General features: G+C 40.9%; 2 protein-coding genes and 1 non-coding gene across 6 annotated transcripts in view; all 3 read left to right on the forward strand.

Annotated features, from left to right (window-relative positions):
* Positions 1-7,201, forward strand: part of pprc1 (PPARG related coactivator 1) — a 12,121-nt gene extending 4,920 nt beyond the window's left edge. Inside the window, exons 5-14 of the mRNA XM_038296408.1 lie at positions 1-1,488; positions 2,164-2,217; positions 2,852-2,909; positions 3,093-3,160; positions 3,269-3,974; positions 4,060-4,263; positions 4,341-4,419; positions 4,514-4,635; positions 4,906-5,057; positions 6,755-7,201. The exon at positions 1-1,488 is cut by the window's left edge and continues 478 nt beyond it. Of these exons, the coding sequence (XP_038152336.1) occupies positions 1-1,488; positions 2,164-2,217; positions 2,852-2,909; positions 3,093-3,160; positions 3,269-3,974; positions 4,060-4,263; positions 4,341-4,419; positions 4,514-4,635; positions 4,906-5,057; positions 6,755-6,855 (3,032 nt within the window). The 3' untranslated portion in view covers positions 6,856-7,201. The remainder of the gene's footprint in view (positions 1,489-2,163; positions 2,218-2,851; positions 2,910-3,092; positions 3,161-3,268; positions 3,975-4,059; positions 4,264-4,340; positions 4,420-4,513; positions 4,636-4,905; positions 5,058-6,754) is intronic.
* On the forward strand, positions 4,691-4,830 carry LOC119790769. Its single transcript, XR_005281772.1, has one exon. It is a non-coding gene; the product is annotated as a small nucleolar RNA SNORA50 (small nucleolar RNA).
* Positions 7,202-11,378: 4,177 nt separating the features above from the next.
* Positions 11,379-23,440, forward strand: oga (O-GlcNAcase). Of its 4 annotated transcripts, none has more exons than XM_038296418.1 (19): positions 11,379-11,884; positions 12,573-12,624; positions 12,714-12,811; positions 12,918-13,048; positions 13,168-13,339; positions 13,425-13,523; positions 13,606-13,890; positions 14,852-15,010; positions 15,101-15,279; positions 15,430-15,684; positions 15,751-15,975; positions 16,516-16,690; positions 18,142-18,195; positions 19,429-19,514; positions 20,522-20,626; positions 21,150-21,241; positions 21,321-21,513; positions 21,611-21,770; positions 21,907-23,440. In XM_038296418.1, exons 1-19 carry the CDS (start codon positions 11,719-11,721, stop codon positions 22,041-22,043), a joined length of 2,823 nt encoding a protein of 940 aa, XP_038152346.1. In that variant the 5' UTR covers positions 11,379-11,718; the 3' UTR covers positions 22,044-23,440. The 4 variants fall into 4 exon arrangements, with proteins under 4 accessions (XP_038152346.1, XP_038152349.1, XP_038152347.1 ...); XM_038296419.1 differs by having other exon boundaries at positions 11,719-11,884; positions 15,772-15,975; positions 21,907-22,049; XM_038296421.1 differs by lacking the exon at positions 18,142-18,195.
* The last annotated feature ends 372 nt before the right edge of the window (positions 23,441-23,812 follow it).

A 23,812-nucleotide genomic window follows, 5' to 3' on the forward strand; every position in this document is an offset into this window, starting at 1 on the left:
TTGCTGCTGCAGTTACTCAAGTTGCACATTTAGAAGCGAAGAATGAAGTTGTTAGGAGTAAGAAGGAGAGAAAAATGAAAAGCCCTTCGAGGAGGAAAAAGAAATCCAAAGAGAACCAGCAGCCGCCGGCGCCTGTAGAAGGAAGGGTCCTCAGGAGTGGCAGGGTAAGAAGGGTGGCGGCCATCCCCCCCAAAAATCCTGAGAAAAAGGTTGTGGAAGAAAAGGTACAGAAAGGTCCAAAGGCTCCTGCTCCACCAAGGCCACCTCCGAAACCTGAAGATGTAAAAGAATCTAAAAAAAAGAAGGAAAACTCCACAGCAGCCCCGCTTCCTGAAAAGACAGAAAAAGTTGTCCCACCGCTGTTGATCAGACGGATCACCACCCCTGCAGCCAATGAGACGCTGCTCACTTGCCCAGCCACAGCTGAGAGCTCCCAGCAGCTCAGTGAAGCACAAACACCTCCTCCGGCTTCAGCCGCAGGAGAAAAAACTGGAGGCTCCTCTACACCTCCCTCTGCTTCCCTCCCTCCAACATCCTCAGAAAGCCCTAAACCTGCTGCTGCTGAGCTCCCCCCTCCTATCAGCATTACCCCTCCAGTCCCAGAACCCAAACCCAAGTCGCTCAGTCTTGAGGAGTACAGAAGACTGCGGCAGCAGAAAAAGCCCGCTCCAGTGGAAAAACCATATGAGAGCATCACCAAGTGGCCAAGCCTTCCAGAGGCCCCCAAGGAGCTCCCCCCTATACCCCACCTGCCTGACCCCAACCCCAGGGACCCGAAACGTGTCGCCCCCCAGGCAGCAAAGAAAGATGAGGAGGTGGAGGTGAAACCTGCCTGGCAGCCAAGGGGACCCTGTGCACCCCCCACCCCCCAGGCTCTGTTGCAGCCACCAGCCTACATGATTTCTTCATCCAGCAAATCTTCAGCTGCTGCTCCTAAACCCCAGCAAACCCAGGATCCCTCCAAACCACCCCAAATGTCCCCAACTGCTCCCCCTGATTCAGCCAATGCTTCAGCCGCACCCCCTCAAACCTCTGCCAAGCCCACTGATCCCCGTGTGCCTCGGAGCTTAGCTCCTCCTGCACCTTCAAAGCCTTCAATCCAAGCAGACAGGATGTGTTCCTCTCCTAGTTCAGGAAGACAAGCTGAGTCTGTGAATCCAAAGTCTGTACAGGACACTAGAGTCTGCCCCAAAACCACTACAAATATAGAAAACCCCGGTGCTGCTGCTGGGTCAGTCCCCAGTGTCTCTGCCGTTTCCCAGAAGATTCCTGGGGTCGCTGTTTCTACCTCAAGTGGTCCACCCACATCGGATAGAAAGATCCCCAAACCCAAAGAGCAAAGCACCCCCCCATGTGCTGCACCCTCTTTGGGTTCCCATAATCGCATAAACCATCCTGCTGTGGCGGCTTCTAAAGAGAGACCTGCTGCAGCCCAGAAAGCAAACGGTGACACTCAGGCGCTGATTCAAATGTTTACCAGTGAAATGGGTGAGTTTGGATGCTGCACAGAGTACTTTACTACATGGGCTGTGTTTAAAAACATCAATTCTCTAATTCTAAATCGATTCTCATTTCCCAAAGCATGATTCATGAAACCTAAGATCCATAAGCGTTTTAAACCGCCTTCAACTATTTTAGTTTGCCATTTAATCTTTATTTTGCATTGCATTTAATATAATAGCTACAATATTATCAATAAATAAAATTGAGATAACGGCAAGCAAGTTTTTAATACCAGCAATCCAGTTTCAGATTAAATGGATTGGAAATAATTTATTCTAAATCTTGAGAATCCAAATCAGTTCTTGACCTTTCAATCAATGCTCAGCCATATTTATTACAGATGCACCGCTCAGCATTTAGTAGCCAGTCATTGATTAGCTCCTAATGCAGTAAACACAAAATCAAAAGTCATCGTGTCTTCCTTTGGGGGGGAGCCAAAAGATGGCCAATATTTCCCAATCCAGAAATCCCTCATAACTGTCCATAAAGGGAGTTTGCTAATATCTTGCTAAAATTCAGCCAGTTTTATTCTACAGCTAGTCTGTTGTGCATCTCTAGGCTTTATTGGACTTTAGATCACGGGTATAATTGCAAACCATGCATGTGTTAGAGCTCCCCATCAGAGTACACTGTGCTTATGCGTTTCTTTTGTTTTTAAAGGTATTGAGGCTGCTGACATGACCAGTTTACTAGAGCGGTTTGAGGAGACACAAGGTAATCACTGATTTACTGCTGCCTGCTGTTTATTTCAGATCTTAAAGTGCTTCCTAAACATCAAGTCAGCTGTTCGGTATCACAGTGGTTCTCATTGGTAAACCGTAGCACTGAGCTAAAAGTAGCTGAAGGGTCCATTTTTCATGGCTTTACAGAAGGATTTCTATAATTGAGAGGTGGGCTGGGTTCTGCAGGGGGCTCCTGTATTCTGTACTGCTGCAATTCTGCCTTGTCTGCAGATTCATTTAGCAACCCCCCCACCCCCCTCCAGCTGTGTTTGTATGGACATTCAGAGGGGGTGGCCGATTAGAGGCTGTCCAGGCAGAGCTTACAAATGGTAGTTTTAACATCATGGATAGGTGGCATCATATATGCTCATTTTTAACAACGTAGATAACACATTTCGGTTTCTTTCACTCGTAACTTTTAAAATCCTTACTATGCTTTGATTTCCACCAAAACATGTTTGTCAGCCTCTTTTAAATATTGATAAAATGATCCTAGGCTGTAAGAATAGTGTATCTAAACCAATGGATTGTTTTGAATGCATAATATGGCTCTCATATTAAAAATAATTTTTGTGTGTCTTCTGTTGGTTCCCGGTGCTAAGACATTTATTTCCCTATTCCTTTAGCAAAAGAAAAATGTGTGCCGGAGGTCTCTGGTAGAGCAGCAGCTGTAGGAAACTCGAGGTGAGTTACCCTACAGCCTTTGACGCTGCTCCAGATTACTGACTGACTTTTAGTGTGTGGAGGTGACCCAAATTCACCTTTTGCCAAGACCTACCGCAAAATCTGCCATGTTTATCAGTCCTCCTGTTTATCAGTCACATCACTTTGTACGATGCTAACTGAGGCGCTCGGTCTGCTTTGCAGAGCTGCAGTGGTTCCAGAGAAGGCTGTAATGAAGTGTGCAGGCACTAATGACCTCCCATGCAATGCCGGTAATTCAGTTCAAATGTTATAGATGAAGAAATATTAACTTTAGTTCTTTTCCTATGCTATTCCATGTAAAGGTCCTCATCCTTTACCTTTTAATTTCTTTTCCTCAGCTCTGGTTTCAAAGACTACACCCCCCAACCAGATGTGGAAACCTCTGGCCCCCTTGACTCAGTTGGGAAAATCTAAAACCTCTGAAGCATCAAAGCCCAGCCCCTCAAAGGTGATCCAGATAGAGGCACAGCCTCTACCCCTATTTAGGTTGCGTAGTAAAGCCACCCCTGCTGCTGCCCCAATTTCCCCAGATCTAGCATGCATGGATCACGACTATTGCCTCTCCAACAAAAGCGTTTCCCCAGGCGAGCCAAGCAAGTGCTGGAATGTTAAACAGCCATCTGCCTTCCCCATTAAACCGGTTAACCAGAACCCTTCAGGCCCAACACCCACGCCACCTCCTGTCTCCGCTGCATCAACCCAGTCTACCACAAATTCTGAGATTTTATCTATAACACAAAATTGTCCACAAGCCTCTGTGAATGAAAACATGGAAACCGAGGCAGGGGAGTGCTCTGGTACAGAGACTCCTAATGCTTCTCCATCCCAGCAGGAATGTGTCACAAGCCCCAGAAGAAGACCATCAGCAAGGTCCTACCGCCGGTATGTTGATTCTCCGACCCCTAGTCCCAGTTGCAGTCCCAAAGAAAGAACTCGAGGGCGGTCAAGAAAAAGATTTTACCGCTCCCCTAGCCCAGCGTCTAGCTGCTCAGACAGCTATTCCTCTAGATCTCGATCTAGGTCCAGATCTCCACAGAGGAAAAGGTTTGTCTTTCATTTTGCTGCTACATATTCATTTTTTGGGGTGTTTTTGTGTCCTCATCCCCATCGTTGCATTTTTCTGCTGTAGGTATCGACGTCGGAATTCAGACAGCAGTCGAAGCCCCTCCTCCCAATCCTCTTCCCACTCGTCTCCCTCTTGGTCTCGGTCCCCTCCCAGGAGGAGGAAATACTCCTACTCCTCCTCACGCTCTGGATCTTGGAGCCGTTCTAGGTCGCGGTCTCTGTCTCCTCAAAGACGAGTTCAGTGGAGTGGAAGCATGGGGTTGCACAGGTACATGCACCTTGCTTTTCTGCATGTCAGCCATTACATGGAGCATTGCTGTAACTTTTGATTAACTCTTCTTACAGCCCCTCATACAGACCAAGAGGCCTTCATGGAACAAAGACAAATATTGATGAGACAAAAAGACGCAAGGAGAAAGCTATTGTAAGTTCAGCAAGTAATGGAGGCTTTCTTTCCTTTTTTTCCCAAATATGTTTTATTACTAATCTGATCGGGTAATTTTTTTGTTTTTTCCTAGGAAGAGAGGCGGGTCGTTTATGTTGGCAAAATTCGGGGAAGCATGACCCAAAGAGAGCTCAGGGAGCGCTTTTCTTTATTCGGTGAAATTGAGGAATGTACCCTGCACTTTAGAGAACACGGGTGAGTACATCCCAGCACAAAGAAGTGTTTGCTTCCATGATCATGTTTTGATATACGGCACTGTCTTTGAACCTGGTGGGTCTTTTCTGTGACCTTCTTGGCCAAGCTACAGTGCCAGATCGAATGTAAGCTTGTTCATAACTGGGGCTTCCTGGTAACATCCCCAGGTTGCCTTTTTAAATGCAGGCTACATTCAATAAACGCTTTCAACTTAATCTAAGCGCTGTTAAAACGTGAAATAGATTGCTGACGCGCTGTCATTTCTCACAGGGATAACTATGGGTTTGTGACTTATTACAACACCAAGGATGCGTTTACAGCCATTGAAAATGGCAGCAAGCTGCGCAAACCTGACGAGCTTCCCTTTGATCTCTGTTTTGGTGGAAGGAGACAGTTCTGTCAGTCCAGCTATGCTGACTTAGGTAAGCATGCTGTGAGGTTCCTGCTGTTCCCAGCATGGTTGCAAAGTAGTTCTGCCTTTTTTTTTTTTCTTTTTTTTTCTCCAGAAAACCATTTTGTTTTGAGAGTAGGTGCTTGTGGGTGAATTAAAATATGATAAAAAGAAAAATTCAGTAATTAAACTCAACGCCAAAAACCTACAGTGCAAAGTGTTATTTGGGAGGTGTTTAGTGTTTTATTGTAAATGTGGATAATTAGGACTTGCAGCTAATTAAATCATAAACTTAGTTTTTCAGAGAATTGAAACATTGCACAAGTCAAATAAAACAAAAATCATAGTATAGAAATATGCAGAGTACAAACTCTAGGGCTGAAGTTAGTTTTCCAGCCTGTTGGTCAGGCCGTTGGCTGGGAATATTTCATAGGGTGTAAACTTTGGTGTACTAAAATTTCCGGCTTTGCGTGGCGGCGTGAGCTTCCTAAAGTTAAATGACAATTGTCCTTCCTGGTAGGGAACAATAGGCATGGTTTGGTGAGTTTGGGTTATAATCCCTGCTGCTCTTGGAAATGTTAACTGTCAGAGTTTAACTGTCTTTCAAGCATATAAACAATAGTATCTTGTACATGCTTAAAGAACAATAAGAAAGAAAATAAAAGTTATAAATTGATACTTTACTTTGAATTATTATTGCTGGAGATTCCCTGTAATTTCAGGTTAAAACCAGTGATTACTAATTCAGTGTTGTTAATCTTTAACACAAAATTTTATGCCAGTCACATATCTTGCGGAACGGGGTGTACGATGCACATACTATTCACTTATTAAAGCAGACATTTTGCAAGTAGAGCCTAGAGCATGAAACCTGCTAGAGTTGAACTGTTAATCAGTCGCCAAGCTTCAAATTTAGCAATTTTTCCTTTTGCAATATTTTCCGTAAATGCATTTTGGTTTAGCGCCGAGTAAACTGCTACATCTACATCAGAAAAGAACTTTAAAGTCTTGAGGCCAATTTATGCTTCTGACGCATAGCCTCTGCAACCGTCAAATCTTTCTTTGTGCGCAACCCCGCCCCCCCGCGCAGAGGTTCTGTATCTGATACCAGCTGACTACGCATCGTTGGCCGCAGACCTCGAGCGGAAGTGCTCAGACAAAAAGTAGCTGTGATTGGTCCTTGCTATGCCTTTCCGGTTGTCTGAGGTCATCCTTCTCGATTCGGTGCCAGGGCGTGCAATTTTTAAAAACGGGAACAAAAACAATGGACGATTACGACAAAAGGTTGATTGAAGAGGTTCAGAAGTACAATCCGTCGAAGTTCTCGCGAGTTTTCGAATATGCTCCCCCTTGCGCTTTGGCGGGAAATTGCTGTGCGTCCCTAGAAATTCCAGACTGACGGTGCAGAAGCATACCAGCAAATCTGGTTCGCGACATTTGATGTTTGCGGTTGCAGAAGTATAATCTTCCCTTTACCCTGGACAAACAGAATATTTAGATTGATTACAAGTTTGCAGTAGATCTGAGCTTTAATGCTCTAAATAGAAACCCCTTTTCCCTCAGCTAAGTTATTTTTTTGATTGCTCCTATAGATACAGTAGCTTAAAACTTTATTGCGTTGAACTTAATACTTGCTCAGAACATGGTTTGGATCTTTAACTATTGGGCTAACTGTCTGCTGTTAAGTCTTGCTGCTATTTAATTCATTTCCCATTTTCCTCTTTTTAGATTCAAATAGAGAGTATGACCCCTTGCCTACAAAAGGCAAGTATCACGCACTAGACTTCGACACCTTACTGAAGCAGGCTCAGCAGAGCCTGAAGAGGTAACATGAGGTCTACGATGGGAAGCTGCTGACGCATACCTCAGGCGACTGGTGTCTGCAACTGCAAAAAATGTTTTATTACATTTTGGTTGCTACACTGTGCTTATTTTGTTTCTCAAGGCTAACACCTTCTATTGAAGTGAGAATTTATAATGAAACTTAAAAATGAGTTTAAAAAAAAATTAACAGATGGAGAAAAGATTTTTTTTTTAAGTTTATTTAAATGTACAATTAAATTTCAATTGTATGAGGGAATGTTTAAAGTCGAAAAGGAGAGGAACTACCTTATTTTCAGAAGAGCATGTAATGCAATAAATGTACTACAAGCTTGAATAAAAAAGTAAAATGGTTTTGGTTGTATTATTTTGGTTTTCAATTACTTGGATTTCAGTGATTTATTTTAAGTACCATCTTGTAAGAATAGACTTGTGGTGTTTTTACTACACACATGTGGTAGATCATCCAAGCACATGGTAGAAGCTAGAACCATTCCACCATCTACATATGGGGTGGGGAAGGACTTTAGGTGCAGCTATTTATCTGGTTACAATGGTGTAAAACTAAGGAATGTCCACTAGGGGGCAGTTGTGTGGTCAACATTTGTCAGAAGAACCTGGATACTGATTTAAGGTTATAAAGACAATATTGGCGTATATACAGTAGTCCTGTTTAAAGAAAAAAAAACATTTTAGTAGAACTGCAGTCAGTCCCTGTACTTTAAGCAGGGGGCTGATTTTTACGATTTTTCTAAGGGCCCCTCAACTCAAGTTCTGCTTATATAAGCATTAGTAGTATATTAGTAGTCCAATTTGTAAAAACTATACTGAAAAAGCTGGAAGTAAAACAAATACTTTTTTTTTCAGGGTGCTACAACCTGTCAACATCTTCCTGGGGCATGTGTAGAGAACAGTTTCAATGCATTGTAAGTTTGCAATGAGTTTATCCAAATAAAATCTAACAATTGACTCAGGTCTGTCAGATTAAATTAAGAATGCAACATATTGCTGAAACCAAAGGTGAACACATTCATTTCTCAAACGTAACCCTTAATATTTTGCTTCCTAGCCTTTAAACCTCTGGGTTATTGTATGGCCAGAGAGGTGTTGAGTCAGGGGAATGATTCTGCCGCCATATTGCCGTAAAACAATACTGCATTCTGGATCCCTGTGAAGGCTCAAAGTTCTAACTTGTAACTAAAACATCTCACATTGACCATAATGATTTATGGACAAAATGGCTTGAATTTCCTTCTCTTCCAATCTATTCTCTGCCCTCCTTATCAGCACTACCAGGACCTGTAGATGGCTTTTTGAGATGTTAATAAGATGGTCCTAGTTGGAACATCCCAACTTGGTATGGTTGCAATAACAAATGTAGAAAAATGAAAAGCTATTGTAAAAGTTATTTCATCTGCACAGCATCCAACATCAGAGGTGAAACACATTGGAAAAAAAGTTTAATTTACTAACTGGAAGTGCCCTCTTTGTGAAAATGGAATGGGGATATGCTTTGGAAGTACAGTGGTTAGCACTCAGGGCCTTAGTCCTCCACGTGGCCGCCCTGGGTTAAAATCTGACCTGTGTTCCTTTGCAGCATGTCTCTCCCCCTCTCTGTACCCATTTCCTGTCAGCCCACCATACAAAAAAAACAAGCCACTAGTGCCGTAATAACCTCCAATAAAAGAAATCTGAATTGCAGAGATTCGCCAACCTGAAGCCGTCTTGAGCTGTGCATTTCTAGATTTACACAGGTGTATTCTAGAAACCTCCACAAATAAACATTTGTTTGGACATGAAATATAGAATAAACCTCTACTATCCTGGGTCCACTAGGATCCCCAGCATTCTATTTTCTAAACACCAGAAGGACTGATCCAATTGTTAACCATTTTTTTTTTTCATTTTGTTAAAGTCTAGAGGTTTACATACACTTTTTAACATTTATTACTCTTGCCTTTAAACTGCATGACTTGGTTTGAATGTCTTTAATTCATCCATAGTTTCTTTGGCTTTTTGATGGCCAATCCACAGCACTGACTCCGTCCTTAAGCAACTTATTAATCAGAAAAGCTTTATGCTTCATGTAATTGTTTATTTTGAAGCCCCATCTACACCAAAGCTCTCATGTATTCTTAGTTAAAATCTTTTTTTTTATGCCTTCCAATTTTCTGAAGAGCATCAGATACTCCTGTAGCAAAAAAAGCCCTCTAACATGATGCCTCCCTTGTATTTAATATTTTGGATGATGTTCTAAGACTTAAAAATTTCCCCATAATTATTCCAAATATATTAATAATTAAATTTCAGCTCACCTCTTGGATGATTATTGCAAATTGTATTCTGGGATTTAAAGGAATAGTACACCCAAAACATGATTAGCCTTCATTTTCTACTCACCCCCATGCTGAACAACACCCTGGAGTACTTTTTTGATATCTCAAATGCATCTGGAGATCTGGGAGGCTTCTTGCTGTCTGCTGACATTCAAATAATGGAGGTCTATGGTGCCCGAGGCAGAAAGGTCCATAAAAGTCCACAAAAAACGTGTCAATATTCCTCCATACTGCTCGTCCAATGTATTCCAAGTGTCCTGAGTGGGTAGCGTCCATAATTTACTCGAAACGAAATCATTTAGAATGTTTTTAGAGCATAAACAGTAGTGTATAGGATTTCCTAAAAGCGCGCGCCTGCGCGTTCACGACGCTACGGAAGCTGGCACACCAAACCAAATGAACGTGCGCATTCAGCGTCTGCTCTGCCGATAATGCAAGCGTAGAAGAAGAAATGTGCTGTTTACCTGTGCAAAGAAGGAAACAACGAAAGAAAAATGTCTGAGGACTTCAGTGTTGAGGAAGAGCATGAGTTCTTTGCCGAGCTGAATGCGCACTTTCATCTGGTTTGGTGTGCCGCAGTTTCCGTAGCGTCGTGAACTTGCAGGCGCGCGCTTTCAGGAAATCCTATACACTACTGTTTATGCTCTAAAAACATTCTAAATGACTTCGTTTCAAGTAAATTCTGGATGCTACCCACTCAGGACACTTGGAATACATTGGACGAGCAGTATGGAGGAATATTGACATGTTTTTTGTGGACTTTTATGGACCTTTCTGTCTCGGGCGCCATAGACCTCCATTATTTGAATGTCAGCAGACAGCAAGAAGCCTCCCAGATCTCCAGATGCATTTGAGATATCAAAAAAGTACTCCAGAGTGTTGTTCAGCATGGGGGTGAGTAGAAAATGAAGGCTAATCATGTTTTGGGTGTACTATTCCTTTAAGTGTTTCTTTTGGAGTAATGGCTTCATGGCACCAAGCATTTCAAAATCACACACAAGAATGAACCAGAAGGTATATAGACTATAGTGCTGATGAAGATTCTCAGTCATCCAGGTCATAGTTAATCCATAAAGTTTTACGGTACTTTTACGGAATAGACTATAGTCTGAGCACAAAATGCATTTATTCTTCATTTACACCTGTCAACTCTCACCAAGAAAACTGAGGCTATAATTAATTCAGGATAAACCCAACTTTGAATTTAGGTTGTCTTGGAATCTCATTTCAGCAGTGCAATTCTGATTGTAGCATCAGCATTTGATATGAACCTCTTGGGAAAAGGAATCATCTAGTCAAGTATCAGCAGTTTAGACTGCTGCTGGTGGTTTAATGGTATGGAGAACATTTTCATAGCTAACCCCTTGACTATCTTGTTGAGGATGTTATTCCTTTTTAACTAATGGCTACTTACAGTATGATAAAGCACTCTCAAAAACCTCAAATATTCAGGCAGCATTTGGATAAGTAATACTATCTTACTTTATGTCATGCTTTGTTATAATAATAATTCAACTTTATTGATCTAACCTATGAGAAATTTAACCCATCTGGTTGGGGAGCAGAGGGCTGCCATTGTGGGGTGCCCAGGGAGCAATCAGGGGTTAAGGGTCTTGCTCAAATGTTAGTTGCACTAGATCCAAATGCAAAACAGTAAATCTTCAGAACTCTTCATTCAAATGAACAGGAAACGATGTTTATAATAAACTCTAGTACCTAGGTTTGGTGGCATTTGTCTCAGAATAGTCATAAAGATTGTTCGTACGAAAGTATAAAAAAATAGGATTACATCTGTGAAAAGATTAGGCTTTTTTTGCAGAAGAGTATCAACCTGCAGTAATTCCATCCTCATATCATCATGTATAAAATATATATATATATACATATAAAAATGGGTAGCTAAACAAATGTGTAAAACTTTCAATTAGTGAAGATGGATAAAGTCTAGCATGTATTTCAATATTAATTTTATATATTTTATATATTTATTTTATTATAAATAAGACTGTTGCTTTATAAATATAGACAGTTAAATACAGATGTGTAAAAAGCAAAGTTAGTGTTGAGTAACAATGGCTTCTGCAGTAGTGATGATGTTATCCATCTCTTGCTTGCCTACAAGCTTTGCTGTTTTGTCATCCAGATCCGGTTCTGACCGGTTTGAGCCAGTCTCCTGAGCATGCGCACTCGGTGTAAACAGGAAGAAGCGAAGAAAAGTAGGTTAAATTTTTCATAAACCGAAGAGGATGGTCGAACCCAGACGGACGAGCACTTTTCTCGATTTATAAAATTTATTCACGACTACAGCGTCGTTTGCGGTCTGAATACAATTCTTAAGAAATATTTAGCAAAAGTAGGTTGTGATATTTTTTTTAAGGAGGAACGTATTTGCTCACATTGTGAGCTTTAACGACGGAGGGCGACGCGGATCATTTCCTTTGAGGGGACCCTGCTGGTCCTTTAAACGTAAAATCCGTGTTTTTTGTGTCAATTTTCGTTTTGATTTCTTGATTGAATCGTATAAGCATTTCTACGATGGTTCAGAAAGACAAGATTTTAGACACTCCTCCGTTAGATGTAGAGCCGAGCCCCAGCCCAGTCTCTGGAGAGGCTTGCGTGGAGGCCCCGGGCCCAGTGGCGGACCCCGGCATCGTAGTGGAAACGACGGGCCAGAGAAAATTCATTAGTGGGGTTGTCGAAGGTACTACTGTGGCTAACACTAAACATTTAATCTATATATTTAGTCTTTTATACCTGCGAAGATATCGAAAGTAAAATTGCTGCACTGGTTCCATATTCTTTGTTGTTTGAAGGCAGATTGATGGCATTTTAATTAGCATATTTTTAACGTTTTTGATTTATTACGGATCATATATTGGAATTATTTTGCATGCATGTGCTTTTGCATAATGTGGGCATTTGTTTGCACCAAATATGTGCCCACCATACTAGATTGCTGCGCAGAAACTATAATTTAGATTTCAAGAAGATAATGTCAGATGAATGTTTGTAGTCAGAGCTGTTCTTTGCATAATAATAAAATCTAAAATAAAATGACGGTTTTTGCAAAAAGAGGTGTTGCATAGCAGGTTTTTTTCTTTGATTTGCCAGCTCAATGTTCCACCCATGCTAAGACCATATTGATTGGGAATATTTTAACATCTTTTTGCCCACCACACTATCTTGGATCATCCTTTCCACTGAATCTTTTCATCAGATTATCTAAAAGTATTATTGATTACCAGATGCCAAAAATTTTTTTTTTACCTGATTATTTATTGCAAAAATAGCACTGATGTTTTTTCTGGTATAAACCTACTTCCAGGTATGTGTCATTTCAAATAGCTGCCATGTTGACTTGTTAAACTTGTATAATTTCTCTTCCTTAGGGTTCTATGGGCGCCCCTGGACTATGGAGCAGAGAAAAGAGCTGTTCAGAAGGTAATATTTAGTCTTGAGTCCATCAGACGGCAGCTGGGCTTTTTATTTCGTGGCACTTATTTCCCTATTTGATTTTGACTGAATTACAGGCAACAGAAATGGGGACTGAACACATATCTATATGCACCTAAAGATGACTACAAACACAGAATGTTCTGGAGAGAGATGTATTCAGTGGAAGAAGCTGGTGAATATTTTGTAATTGATTCTTACCATAAAATATGATTTAAGAAAGCCAAATCATACTGTTTAAATGTCTGTATACCATTTTTCCCCCCTATCATCTGTTACAGAACAACTTATGACTTTAGTTAGTGCTGCCAAGGAGCATGGAATAGAGTTTATATATGCCATCTCCCCTGGGTTAGACATAACCTTCTCCAATCAGAAAGAGGTCACTGCACTTAAAAGAAAACTTGATCAGGTATTTAATTGTTTAATTTTCCAAAAGATGATTACCTTAAACCAGGGTTGAACATCCCTAAGGTACCAGAAACTCAATCAATCCCCTTTTTAAAAATGTATCTTCTTTGTTTCCTGCAGGTTACACATTTTGGCTGCAAGTCCTTTGCCTTACTTTTTGATGATATTGACCACAACATGTGCCCTGCTGATAAAGAAGTGTTCAGCTCCTTTGCTCATGCTCAGGTTTCTTTAACAAATGAGATTTACCAGTACCTGGGAGAGCCCGAAACCTTCCTGTTTTGCCCCACAGGTACTACAGTTATATTCCATAAGTTGTTTTTTTGTTTTTGCAAAATTGATATAGTTCTGAACGCCTGTGTTATTTGTTTTTGTAGAGTACTGTGGGACGTTCTGCTACCCAAATGTCTCGCAATCTCCCTACCTCCACACGGTTGGAGAGAAATTGCTGCCTAGCATTGATGTGCTGTGGACAGGTGAGTGTATGAGTGTGATGAGCACCATCTCATTTGTTCGGACGTTTTCATCATTGGTTTGAATATTTTATTCTGTGTGTAGGTCCCAAAGTGGTTTCTAAAGAAATCCCAGTAGAGTCCATTGAGGAGGTGTCAAAGATCCTGAGAAGAGCCCCTGTGATCTGGGACAACATTCATGCCAATGATTATGACCAGAAGCGGCTTTTCTTAGGGCCGTACAAGGGTCGCTCAACGGAACTGATTCCCAGGTTGAAGGGGGTCCTCACCAATCCCAATTGCGAGTTTGAATCAAATTTTGTCGCAATTCACACTTTGGCCACCTGGTACAAGTCTAACATGAACGGGGTCCGCAAGGATGTGGTCATGAGTAAGTATTAGCTGATGAAGAAATCGTTTAATGACAAATCCTACTCAGCTTTGAAAGTTAAACATTTCTAACATTTAAAGATCTTAAGACTTCCTTCCTTGTAGGGTTGGGATTTATGGCTTAAACATTAAATTTCCTATATCATTGCTTTCTCCATTAGGTTTTGTTACAAAAAACAACAAATTGCATGACTTACTTCCAGAAAGTAGCTTTTATTTTAATCAGCCAGAAATTCAAGCTGCGCAACCTGCTTGTAAGACAACAAACAATTAAAATATAACACATTAAAGTGTTATCACAAAGAGAGCTGGTTTACCAGTTATGTGCATCTAAGAACAAAGGGGGGTGAACTGATGCTAATCTAAGCTCTGGAAGACCAATCAGTGAATTGAATGGAGAAAAAAATACAGATCTTCCAAAACTTTTATCTTTACTCAGACAATTTGATTAATCAATAAATTAATTAATGGCCCAACATCTCATCTTGTTCACCTTTTAAACATGTAAAACCTGAAATCAGTTTCAAATAAGTAAAATCTAAATTAAAATATGCTGCCAGTTTGGGGAGCAGTGTATAATCTGGTACTGTTTGTTCTTAATAAGGGTTCAGTTTGGATATCATACAGTATTTTGTAAACGTTCCATAAAAAGAAGATATTTGCAGATGACAGTCTTTGGTTTAAATTATCTGAATTAGGTTTAGGGTAACCCAAACAAGATGAGTCTTCCACCCACATTTATCTTTCAAACAATGCAATTTTTCTCAGTAACATATTTGAAAAGTTTTTACATCAGTTTCTTACACGTTACATTCTAATCTGAAAATCATTTGAAGTCCAATGGAAACACTAACCATAAGAACTCTGTTCTCCACACTGATACAAACCTGCACATTTGTCTTACACCGCATGTATAGCTATTACTTTTTAAACTAAATCTTATTTCTCTTTCTGTCGATCAGCTGATGGTGAGGACAGCACTGTGTCCATCCAGATCAAGCTGGAGAATGAAGGCAGTGATGAGGAGCTGGAGACAGACATGCTCTACAGTCCACAGCTTGCACTAAGGCTGGCTCTGACTGAATGGTTGACAGAATTTAGCGTGCCTCACCTATATAACAGTAAGACTGATCCCCAAAATGGTTTCAAACATTTCATTATTATTCTTTTTTAAATCAAACATACTTTGAATTAACCCTGAGCTCTTGTAGGCCGACAGGTGCCTCAGAGTGGTGCCAAAAGCACGGCCATCGACGTAACTTCCATGGCGGCCCCTTCCCTTTGCTCCTCCACGTCAGTCACAACCGTGTTCCAGCAGCCTATAATGTCTCCTGCGATGCCCCCTCTCCTTCTGGATCCCCTCCAGCATCCTTTGGCTAAATCTGAGGAGGTGAGTCTATATACTTAGTTTGTTCTAACAGCTGTTCTTCTTCTAAATACTGAATATTATCACATGGATTTCCTCCCATTCATCAGTCTTAGTTAAACTGCGCTCATCTTATCTCAGGAAGTAAAATGTTCCCTTTCTTGGCGTACGCAGGTGGACACAGAAAAGAAAGATTCAGATGAGGAGCCGATGGAGATGGTGGTGGAGAAGGTGGATGAGCCAGAAGCAGAGGTGGATCCGGAAGAAAAAGATGTCGCTCCCATCTTGGCTGACAAAATGGCAGAGGACCTAAAACCTATGGATACAGACAAGGAGAGTCTGACGGAGTCCAAGTCCTCTGAAGAGTTAATCCAGGAGGACTCTGCGAGTGATATTGCTCCGATGCAGACAGACGATCAGCTTAAACAGGTACTATGATTGTTTATATTTGTGTTTTAGGTTAAAATCCTCATAGAATGAACCTCTTATGTCCAGATGTGGTCTCTGTGCCACCAGGATCTGTATGTGCCGGGCCCCAATGAGAAGCCTCTATTCACGCCAGAGGCTCCCACACTGGAGGACCTGTGTCTGCTTGCTGAACTCTTTTATCTGCCATACGAACATGGACCCAAGGCCACGCAGATGTTAAAGGAGTTCAACTGGTTAAGAGCCAACAGCAGCGTCGTTAGCGTCAACTGTAAAAGGAAGGAAAATGAAAAGGTGCGTTGCTTCTCTGAATTGGGCTTTTTTTCTGAACAGAGGGATATCTGTGAGAAAGCCCCAGTCCATTATTGGCTAAACCTGCTGGTAATGGAGCTGAAAACAAAATGGTGGATGTACACTACCCTCAGTGTCCATCGGGGGGCGTATGTATGATTATAAATTGCCTGTTGTAACAGTGTGGAGTCATGCTTATTTGTTTATACAACAGCTCCCTTATATTGCATCATCTGTAATTTGTTTTCTTCTGTAATGGCATCTTGGCAGACTACAGTGGAAAAGAACAGGAGTAAACAGGAGAACGGTGTCACATAAAACCTTTAAAAGATTTACAGCGTTTAACCCAGAACTACATCATTACTGTGTGCAAATCAAACAAGACATCTTTATGGTTTAAACACTGATTTTTATTTAGATTAAATTTCAGTCCGGCCAAGTTAGTTTGTATAAAGATAAAGTAACATCACTAGAAAAGCAGGTCTGATTCCCTGATCAGATCAGATCCATTTACTAAGATCTCTCTGCATCTCTTGCACTCAGGTTGAAGAATGGCGGCTTCGGGCGGAGAAGTTTCAAGACATGTGCTGCTCCGTCATCCACATGTTCACACGGCTGTCTAACACAGCCAACCGCACCATCCTGTTTGACCTCTACCCTTACATCTGGGACATCAAGAGCATCATGTCTATGGTCAAGTCTTTTGTTCTTTGGCTCGGTATGTATTGAGGAACTTTGGGGCCTCTTTGCCTTGGTGAAAAATACCAAAAAAATACCAAAAAAACTTTAGCTGACACTGAAATTAGTGATCGATCAGGTGCAGAGATTTAATAACTTAAAGATTATTCCGTTATTTTTCAAATTTAACATAATTAGAAGATATTTTTATCTATTTATAATTAAATATAGTTTTTTCTTTCTTTTCTGCAAATTAGACCTTGAATCTGTAGTTTTCCTACCAATAATAAATAAGCTAGTATAGATCAGTTTTGAACAAATGAAGCAGAATAAAAAAAAAAAATCTACTTTTTAACACATGCAAATTGTTTTCTGTAATTATTTATATATTTGCGTCAGACTGAATGCCGCTTGCACTGCTAACATCCTCTCTGTTTATCCAACAATAAGTTCCAGAGTTATGATGTCCAGTACAGACAATGCCACTCCGGGGTTACTGCTGCTTGCTGTGTGTCCTACGTTATTCCCATCAGTTTCCTCCATTTCTGTCTGTGGGGACGGGTGTGGGGAAAGTCTCCTATCCCCCGTCCTCCATGCCCTAACGCGCACGCGAATGTGGAGAGCAAGTTGACTGACTGATTAATGAAGGCCATTCTGGTGCATAGAAACTATAATAATACAAAAAAAAAAGAAAACTCAAACATGTCAAAAGTGTTTTGGCTGAAACTCCCCAGTGTATTGTTAATTTACCTCTATGAAAGTAGTTGGATGATCATTTCCAAGAATGTATAACATCACTTTTTATTATTTACATGTATAAATAAAAGCTAAAATTACTCTTTATCTTTATGGTTAACGTTGTTTTTGACACATTTGCTGCTCTTTGGTGCATTAAACTACAGAAAATATAGAATGCTAGAATTAGTAGAGCAGTACTTAATTATACGAACATTGTTGACAAGTTGATGCACCGTTAGCTGGAGCATTACTGACCCATACTACTTGTCAAAAAGGAGGGTTTTTGGGGGTTTTACTCACATTTGTGAGGTTAAACACTTGATATAGTTTGAGTTGAATTCATTGCTGGATGATGTCTCATTGTTTTGGAGGTTTGCATTGATTATCCTGAAGCAGCAGCATGGCCTGCAGGTTACTCCCTGTAACCCAGTTTCATTTCCAGGTTTCTACCCTGTTCTTCTACAGCATAAAGCTGAGATCTCAGCCAACAGTTGAACACAGCAGGCAGCAAAACCTGCGCAGGAAAAAGGCTCATTTCACCTTTAAACATTGAAGAAAGAATTCTATGAGTAAATCATTTATATATATTGCGCAGCTTTTTATTTTTTATTTTTATTATTGTCTCATTGGTTGATATGAATTCTCCTGATTGAAGCTTTGCAGCCGGCACTTAGTCACAAACTCCCTACTTGTTGTACTAAGAACACCTACTAATAACCATTTTCTACTGTTTTCTCCCTCCACTACGTACAGATGGAAGAATCCACAGTACAAGTTTCTACTGCTATTGGATGGACAGTGGCCGATGTATGCACAATGCAGGCGTTGTCTCTTTCCTTTGTTCATCTTTGAATTTGATCTGAGTAATTTTTTATTTTTTTTTTCTCAAACCAAATTTGTATAAAAAGATTGAATTGGAGGAAAGGAAACAACCCTCCGGATGAAGTCACATCTTGCGCAGCGATGTTTAAACTTGAATTCCAGTTAACTCCAAAAATTTCTCTCTTTAGCGGCATCTTCCTAACTTGTCTTTTTGTTTCTGTCAGTAGGCCTAAAAAATACCAAAGCTGTTCAGACTAGCCTGATGCACCTGCTCAGAGGAACCTGTGTTTTATTTGGTTTTAAAAAATGAAAAGCATCAAATGAATTTCTCCTTTCTAATTGGAGAAAGGAAGCTCAAATAAACGGATAAAAAGAAGAAACATGATTCTTGTGGAGGTAAATCCACACAGATGCTGTTTTTGAAGTAATCCATTCATGCTGAGTTCAAGGTTCCTTCATGTGGATGCATCTGCATGCTGTGCTGTCAGCTCTTCTCAGGAGGTTGTTTTGATGTGCAAGGCAGGGTTAGGCGTCCTGCACGCATGCGCGCTGCATTTGGCTGGTCACATGACAGGGCTTCTTGTCATCCAGGTTCAGACAGCCGTTGCCGTTATGTTCAGGCAGTTTAGATACATTCTTTTTTTTTTCTGTTTTGACTGAGAGGCCCTTTAACTCTGGGACTGTGCCGACTTCCTCTCGTTCGATCTTCCTGGTTTTTTTTATGACTCATGCTTCCCCGTCATGTGACAAGACAGATAAAATGAGAATGTGACTTCACACGGGGTGCTAAGATCAGTGGGGCGATGGCAGCTAAAACTTTCTGTTGTGATCTGTAGAGAGGAGGAAGTCTCCCCGTCACTCAGTGTTTTACCATCAGCGGAGGAGTAGGACCGTTTTCTTATCTTTCTGCAGAAAATAAGTAGCTCATCTGCAGGTTGTGTTTTAAAGCTGTCCTCATTTTGTTGTTTAATAGCTGATGTAGCCAGAACGAAAGCCCTGCATTTGAGTAGCACACCATTCCACAAACATGAGATTTAGATGCCTGAACCCCATCACGTCCTTTTAAGTACTTTTAAGTCGAAGCAATTTACTTCAGTTAATGTTTTTAATGATTAGAAATCATTTACATTTCTATTGCCCCTTCATACCCCGCTCCCTTCATCTGTATCAGAGCCCCATCCTGTGGTAACAATGTCCGCTTGGCTCTGCTCCTAACAGGGTGTCGTAGTCAGTCCTCAGCACAATTCCCTAAAGGAGAACAAGAGTCCTGGGCCTTTAGGGGAGGTCTAGCTGGAGAGTTCCAGGTATCTAATGCACCGAAATAATGGCAATTAAATGGAAACGAAAAAGTGCTGTGGAAGGCTATGGTAAATGTGTTCAGGTATGATGAGGTTTGGTCTGTCGAAGGTGAGCTGATGGGAATGATCCAAATTCATAACATCCAGGGTAACTTTAGAGTACTGTCATACTCTATAGGTGGAATTTCAATCGCCCCTTTGAAAGAAGAGCCTATGCCGGATTTTGGCGCGGCATTTCTTGTATTGTTTTGATGTCTTCTATATTCTTGCAGCAGCTGCCAAAGGAGATGCTGTTTTTTCCCTGGCGCAAGCGGCGCAAGCGAGCACGGCTTAGGTTTTATTTTTCATGACATCTCGTTTCTTTGCAGGGAAGCACTGCGCAAAAAAAGAGCAAAATAAACTAGAAAAAAAAAAGAACCCAGGCAAAGAGTTTTGGGAGCGCACGCGCAAGCATCGCAGCGCAAGCGAGAACGCAAGCGTTTGTGCAAAGGTAGAACTCCAAGATTAAACGAACCAGTCTCCTCCCTAAAACACTGCGTCCACCTGGTTGGTGCGCTGCTGAGCATTTGGGTTTCGATTCTATCTCCCCTCCGCTGGTGGTTTTTTTCCTGGAGTTCTCCATATTTCTGCGCTAGCATCATTATTTTTCTCAACAGGAGGGTCCTGCGCATGCGTAATATTGCGATGCCTGACCAAAGGGAAAGGAGCATCTCCTGTCAGTAAAGCCTTAGTCAGACCAAAAATAAACCCTCATTGCATTCTGTTTGCAAAGACTTGTTGTTCTCTGCTCCAAGGCAGAAATTAGAAGGATGTGGTGTTTGCTCTGGTTGTCCACTGTCAGGCCAACATTGAACTCCCGTTAATTGATTAATCCTGACTCTCAAGGCACTTGATTTGTCTTTTTATGGTTCATGCTGGGTTGACTGTGGAACATCTTAGCAAATGTAGTCAGGCAAAGCCTCCGCCTGCCTGTTCTCTGTAAGACTGAACCTCTTTGTTTTTAAAACCCACAGAGATTGTTGCCAATAGATGGGGCAAACGATCTTTTCTACCAGCCTCCACCTTCTTTGCCAACTTCCAAAATCTATACCATACGGCCGTACTACCCCAAAGATGAGGTAATGTCACTTTGTGTGAAGAAAGCTCCACATTTCTATAAATCCTGCTGAAATCTGAATATTTATGAGTTTCTACTCTGCCTGGTTTTAGTTCTTTACAAACGAGAATTGTAAAAAGTGTTCAGATTTCATCCCCTATTCTTTATGCCATTGTCAAAATTATATTATCCTCTTGTCCTTCCTACTCTTCCCTACTCACCCCCCCCCTCCTTCTATCTTTATGTCCGTGTTTTCCTGCTTCCTCCTATCTTTGCGTCCTTCCCTCCCTTTTTATAGTCTTAACTACCTTCCTTCCTTTACACCTCCTATCTATCCATCCAATGTAGACATTTATGGTGAAAGTTGAGTCCCAAAAGTGAGCAATGTTTCTATGTATTTGGATGTGAGCTGTGAATGCTGATGTATATTCATCATCTGACAGTTTGATTTTATCCCATTGTTAAATATGTTGCTATCACTCCACTGAAGCTCAGGTTGTCTCGCTGCTTACTTTTAATTTTGTGAACATCTCCTTTGGTTGCAGGCTGCAGTTTATAAAATCTGTAAGGAAATGTACTGTGAAGGAATGGAAGATGAGCCGTTTGCCGAGGAGGAACCCGACCTGATAGGGGACAGGTACAGCCTGCGTGAATTTATAGTCAACTGGATTTGATTAAAACTGAATATTTAATGCTGACCTGATCCCTGATTACAGGTTAGTCGGAGGGCTCCTGACGGTGAGTTCAGATTACGGTTTCGTGCTGGAGGATGATGAGGGGATCTGCGGTTATGCTCTTGGCACTGTAGACGTGAAGCCCTTCATCAAGAAATGCAAGTTGAGCTGGATTCCCTTCATGCAAGAGAAATACCACAAACCTGACTGTGAGAAGGATCTCTCCGAGGCTGAGGTATGAACATCTACAGACATACAGCGTCTGTATAAACATGAAGGCTTCTTTCTCCTGTTGGTGACTTCAATCCATGATCTGCTGTTCATTTCTGCAGAAGATGATCCTGAGTTTTCATGAGGAGGAGGAGGGTCTACCAGAATCTTTCCTGTCCAACTTTCCATCCCTCATTAAGGTAGACATTCACGCCAAAGTCACTGACCCCAGTGTGGCCAAAAGCATGATGGGATGTCTGTTATCTTCTCTTAAGGCTAATGGTGAGTAGAACTCTGCAGCTGTCACATAAATTATTCAGTTATTCTCAATGTTCTCAAAGTATACATTTCTATAAATATTTAGGAATGTATGTTGTCTCATGATTACAGTTTATCGCTTTTTTTTTTTCACTTTCAGGTTCTCATGGTGCTTTTTGTAAAGTTCGTCAGACTGATAAACGAATGATGGAATTCTACAGTAAGCTGGGATGTTTTGAAGTGGCCAAAATGGACGGCTTCCCCAAAGACATCATCATTATGGGACGCAGCCTTTGAAGAAGCGCGCTGTCACGGCGACGGGCAGAGCGAGAGCCAGTCGACACACCTTAAGCATTTTTTGGTACCTCATCGTGTGGAGATCCTTCTTTGTTTTCTTCTTTTTGTTTTTTTTTTACCTCCATTAAAATTGGGCTCAGCCCAGGCCGTTCTGTTTTTTGGAGGGAGGGGGGGATTTTTCTAAATGAGCACAGGAAAATCATGCCATCATTATAGGGTGTGGCTCAGTTGGATTTAACAGATAAAAGTTAAACATCAAGCGTGGCCCCCCAGCATTGATTTTTAGGACTCCATGACTTGTTACTACATCCATTCATTCATCCTACTGAAAAAGGGAGGAGGAATCTGAAACGGTAGCAACAATGAAAAGAAGGTGGCTCCTAAATTTGGCTTTCCTCTTTTCATTTTAGTTTCTGGACATCTAATAAAAAGGAAAGAGGTGCTAATAGAAGGTTGGAGTGCTTCGCAGCACACTGGGGGAGGAAAGGCCTGAATGTCAAAGAAAGTGTTGATAAAAGTTAGCCGAAGGTTCCTCTTGATTTCCGTTAAAGTAGCTGCAAACATTTGCTTAGCAATAGAAAAGCATCTACATGTTAACAGTTTGCTTCTTTCTTTTAATCTTTATTCATTTCTGTGCTTCATTCCCATCCAGCTGTTGCCTTTTTGATCTTTACAACTGATTGTTAATTTTACAGCATCTGCTGGGTCTGTTTTGGTTTTATGTTCCGTTGGTTTTCACATTTACAAAATGATATGCATCAGTCCTCGTTTTATTTTCTCTGGTTAAATTGAAATGTTGACTTTATGCCCTCTTTATTAAAGAAAGCTCAAATTAATCATTGGGACCAGAAACAATGTTTTTTCATCAGGAACACTGGTAGTCAAACCTTTTTTTCTGTATTTATAGTTCTTCGATCAGTACTTAAATTAAATCATCAGTTTTAAATCCTTTCATTCTAATGAATGTAGTATCAGGTGAGCCTCTTCTTTGAATCATGATCATGGTTCTATGTTCAGTTACAGCTTTAAAGCTCTTGAGCTAGATCATTGTTTTTTTTTTTTTTTTCCAAGTTAAATGTTTGCTTTTCGGACTCATTTCCATTTGTTCCTGGAAAAACAAAAGTTTTCTTTTTAGTTTAAGCACTTTTGCTACAGCAGCTGCTCTCCAGTAGCTTCCTGTTTCCAAACTGTACTGATGTTTCCAAACTGTACATTCATGATGTGCATGAGGTGTGTTGGATTTGCTGTGGCTGACATTGGTAAAAGTCTCCTCTGTTTCATATAGGATGAAGCATGCCACTTTGAAAAACAAGCATAAAAGTGTTGTGCTCAGATTGTTTGTATATATTGTCATTCATGAAGTATTAAATTGTTTTGTATGTTATTTTTGAAAATGACTTAAGATTCTGTTTTTAGCTGAAGGAAAACAATGTTAATCCCTTGTTGGACAGATCCGTCCCACTTGCTAACAAGGAAGGAAACTCCAATGGACCTGCTCTTCAGCAAATGAAGTTGGTGTTTTAGTGACTTACCTCTTCCAACAGGAGGTTTTACTGTTTGATGCTTGTAATTTTTTTTTGTTGCTTTTTGTCGACTACATTTGACTTAATTACTCGGAGAAATCCCCTAGACTGTACAGTTTATCTTCGGGGATTGGGGGGGGCGGGGGTCATTAATGTGGCAGTTTATTTCTGTAATATTTCTATGTAAGATAAGTAACATTAAAGTAATAAATCGTCTAAAATAACGACTCTGTCTTGTTCACTATA

This window comes from Cyprinodon tularosa, unplaced genomic scaffold (assembly GCF_016077235.1).
Source record: "Cyprinodon tularosa strain WSP-4 unplaced genomic scaffold, ASM1607723v1 ctg37, whole genome shotgun sequence".
Lineage (NCBI taxonomy): Eukaryota > Metazoa > Chordata > Actinopteri > Cyprinodontiformes > Cyprinodontidae > Cyprinodon > Cyprinodon tularosa.

Bases quoted from the DNA above. Each gene is read 5' to 3' on its own strand.
- oga (XM_038296418.1), top strand. From the start codon at position 11,719: ATGGTTCAGAAAGACAAGATTTTAGACACTCCTCCGTTAGATGTAGAG. The intron at 16,691-18,141 runs GTATGTATTGAG...CACTACGTACAG, and splicing joins GTCTTTTGTTCTTTGGCTCG to ATGGAAGAATCCACAGTACA. The intron at 20,627-21,149 runs GTAATGTCACTT...CTTTGGTTGCAG, and splicing joins CGTACTACCCCAAAGATGAG to GCTGCAGTTTATAAAATCTG.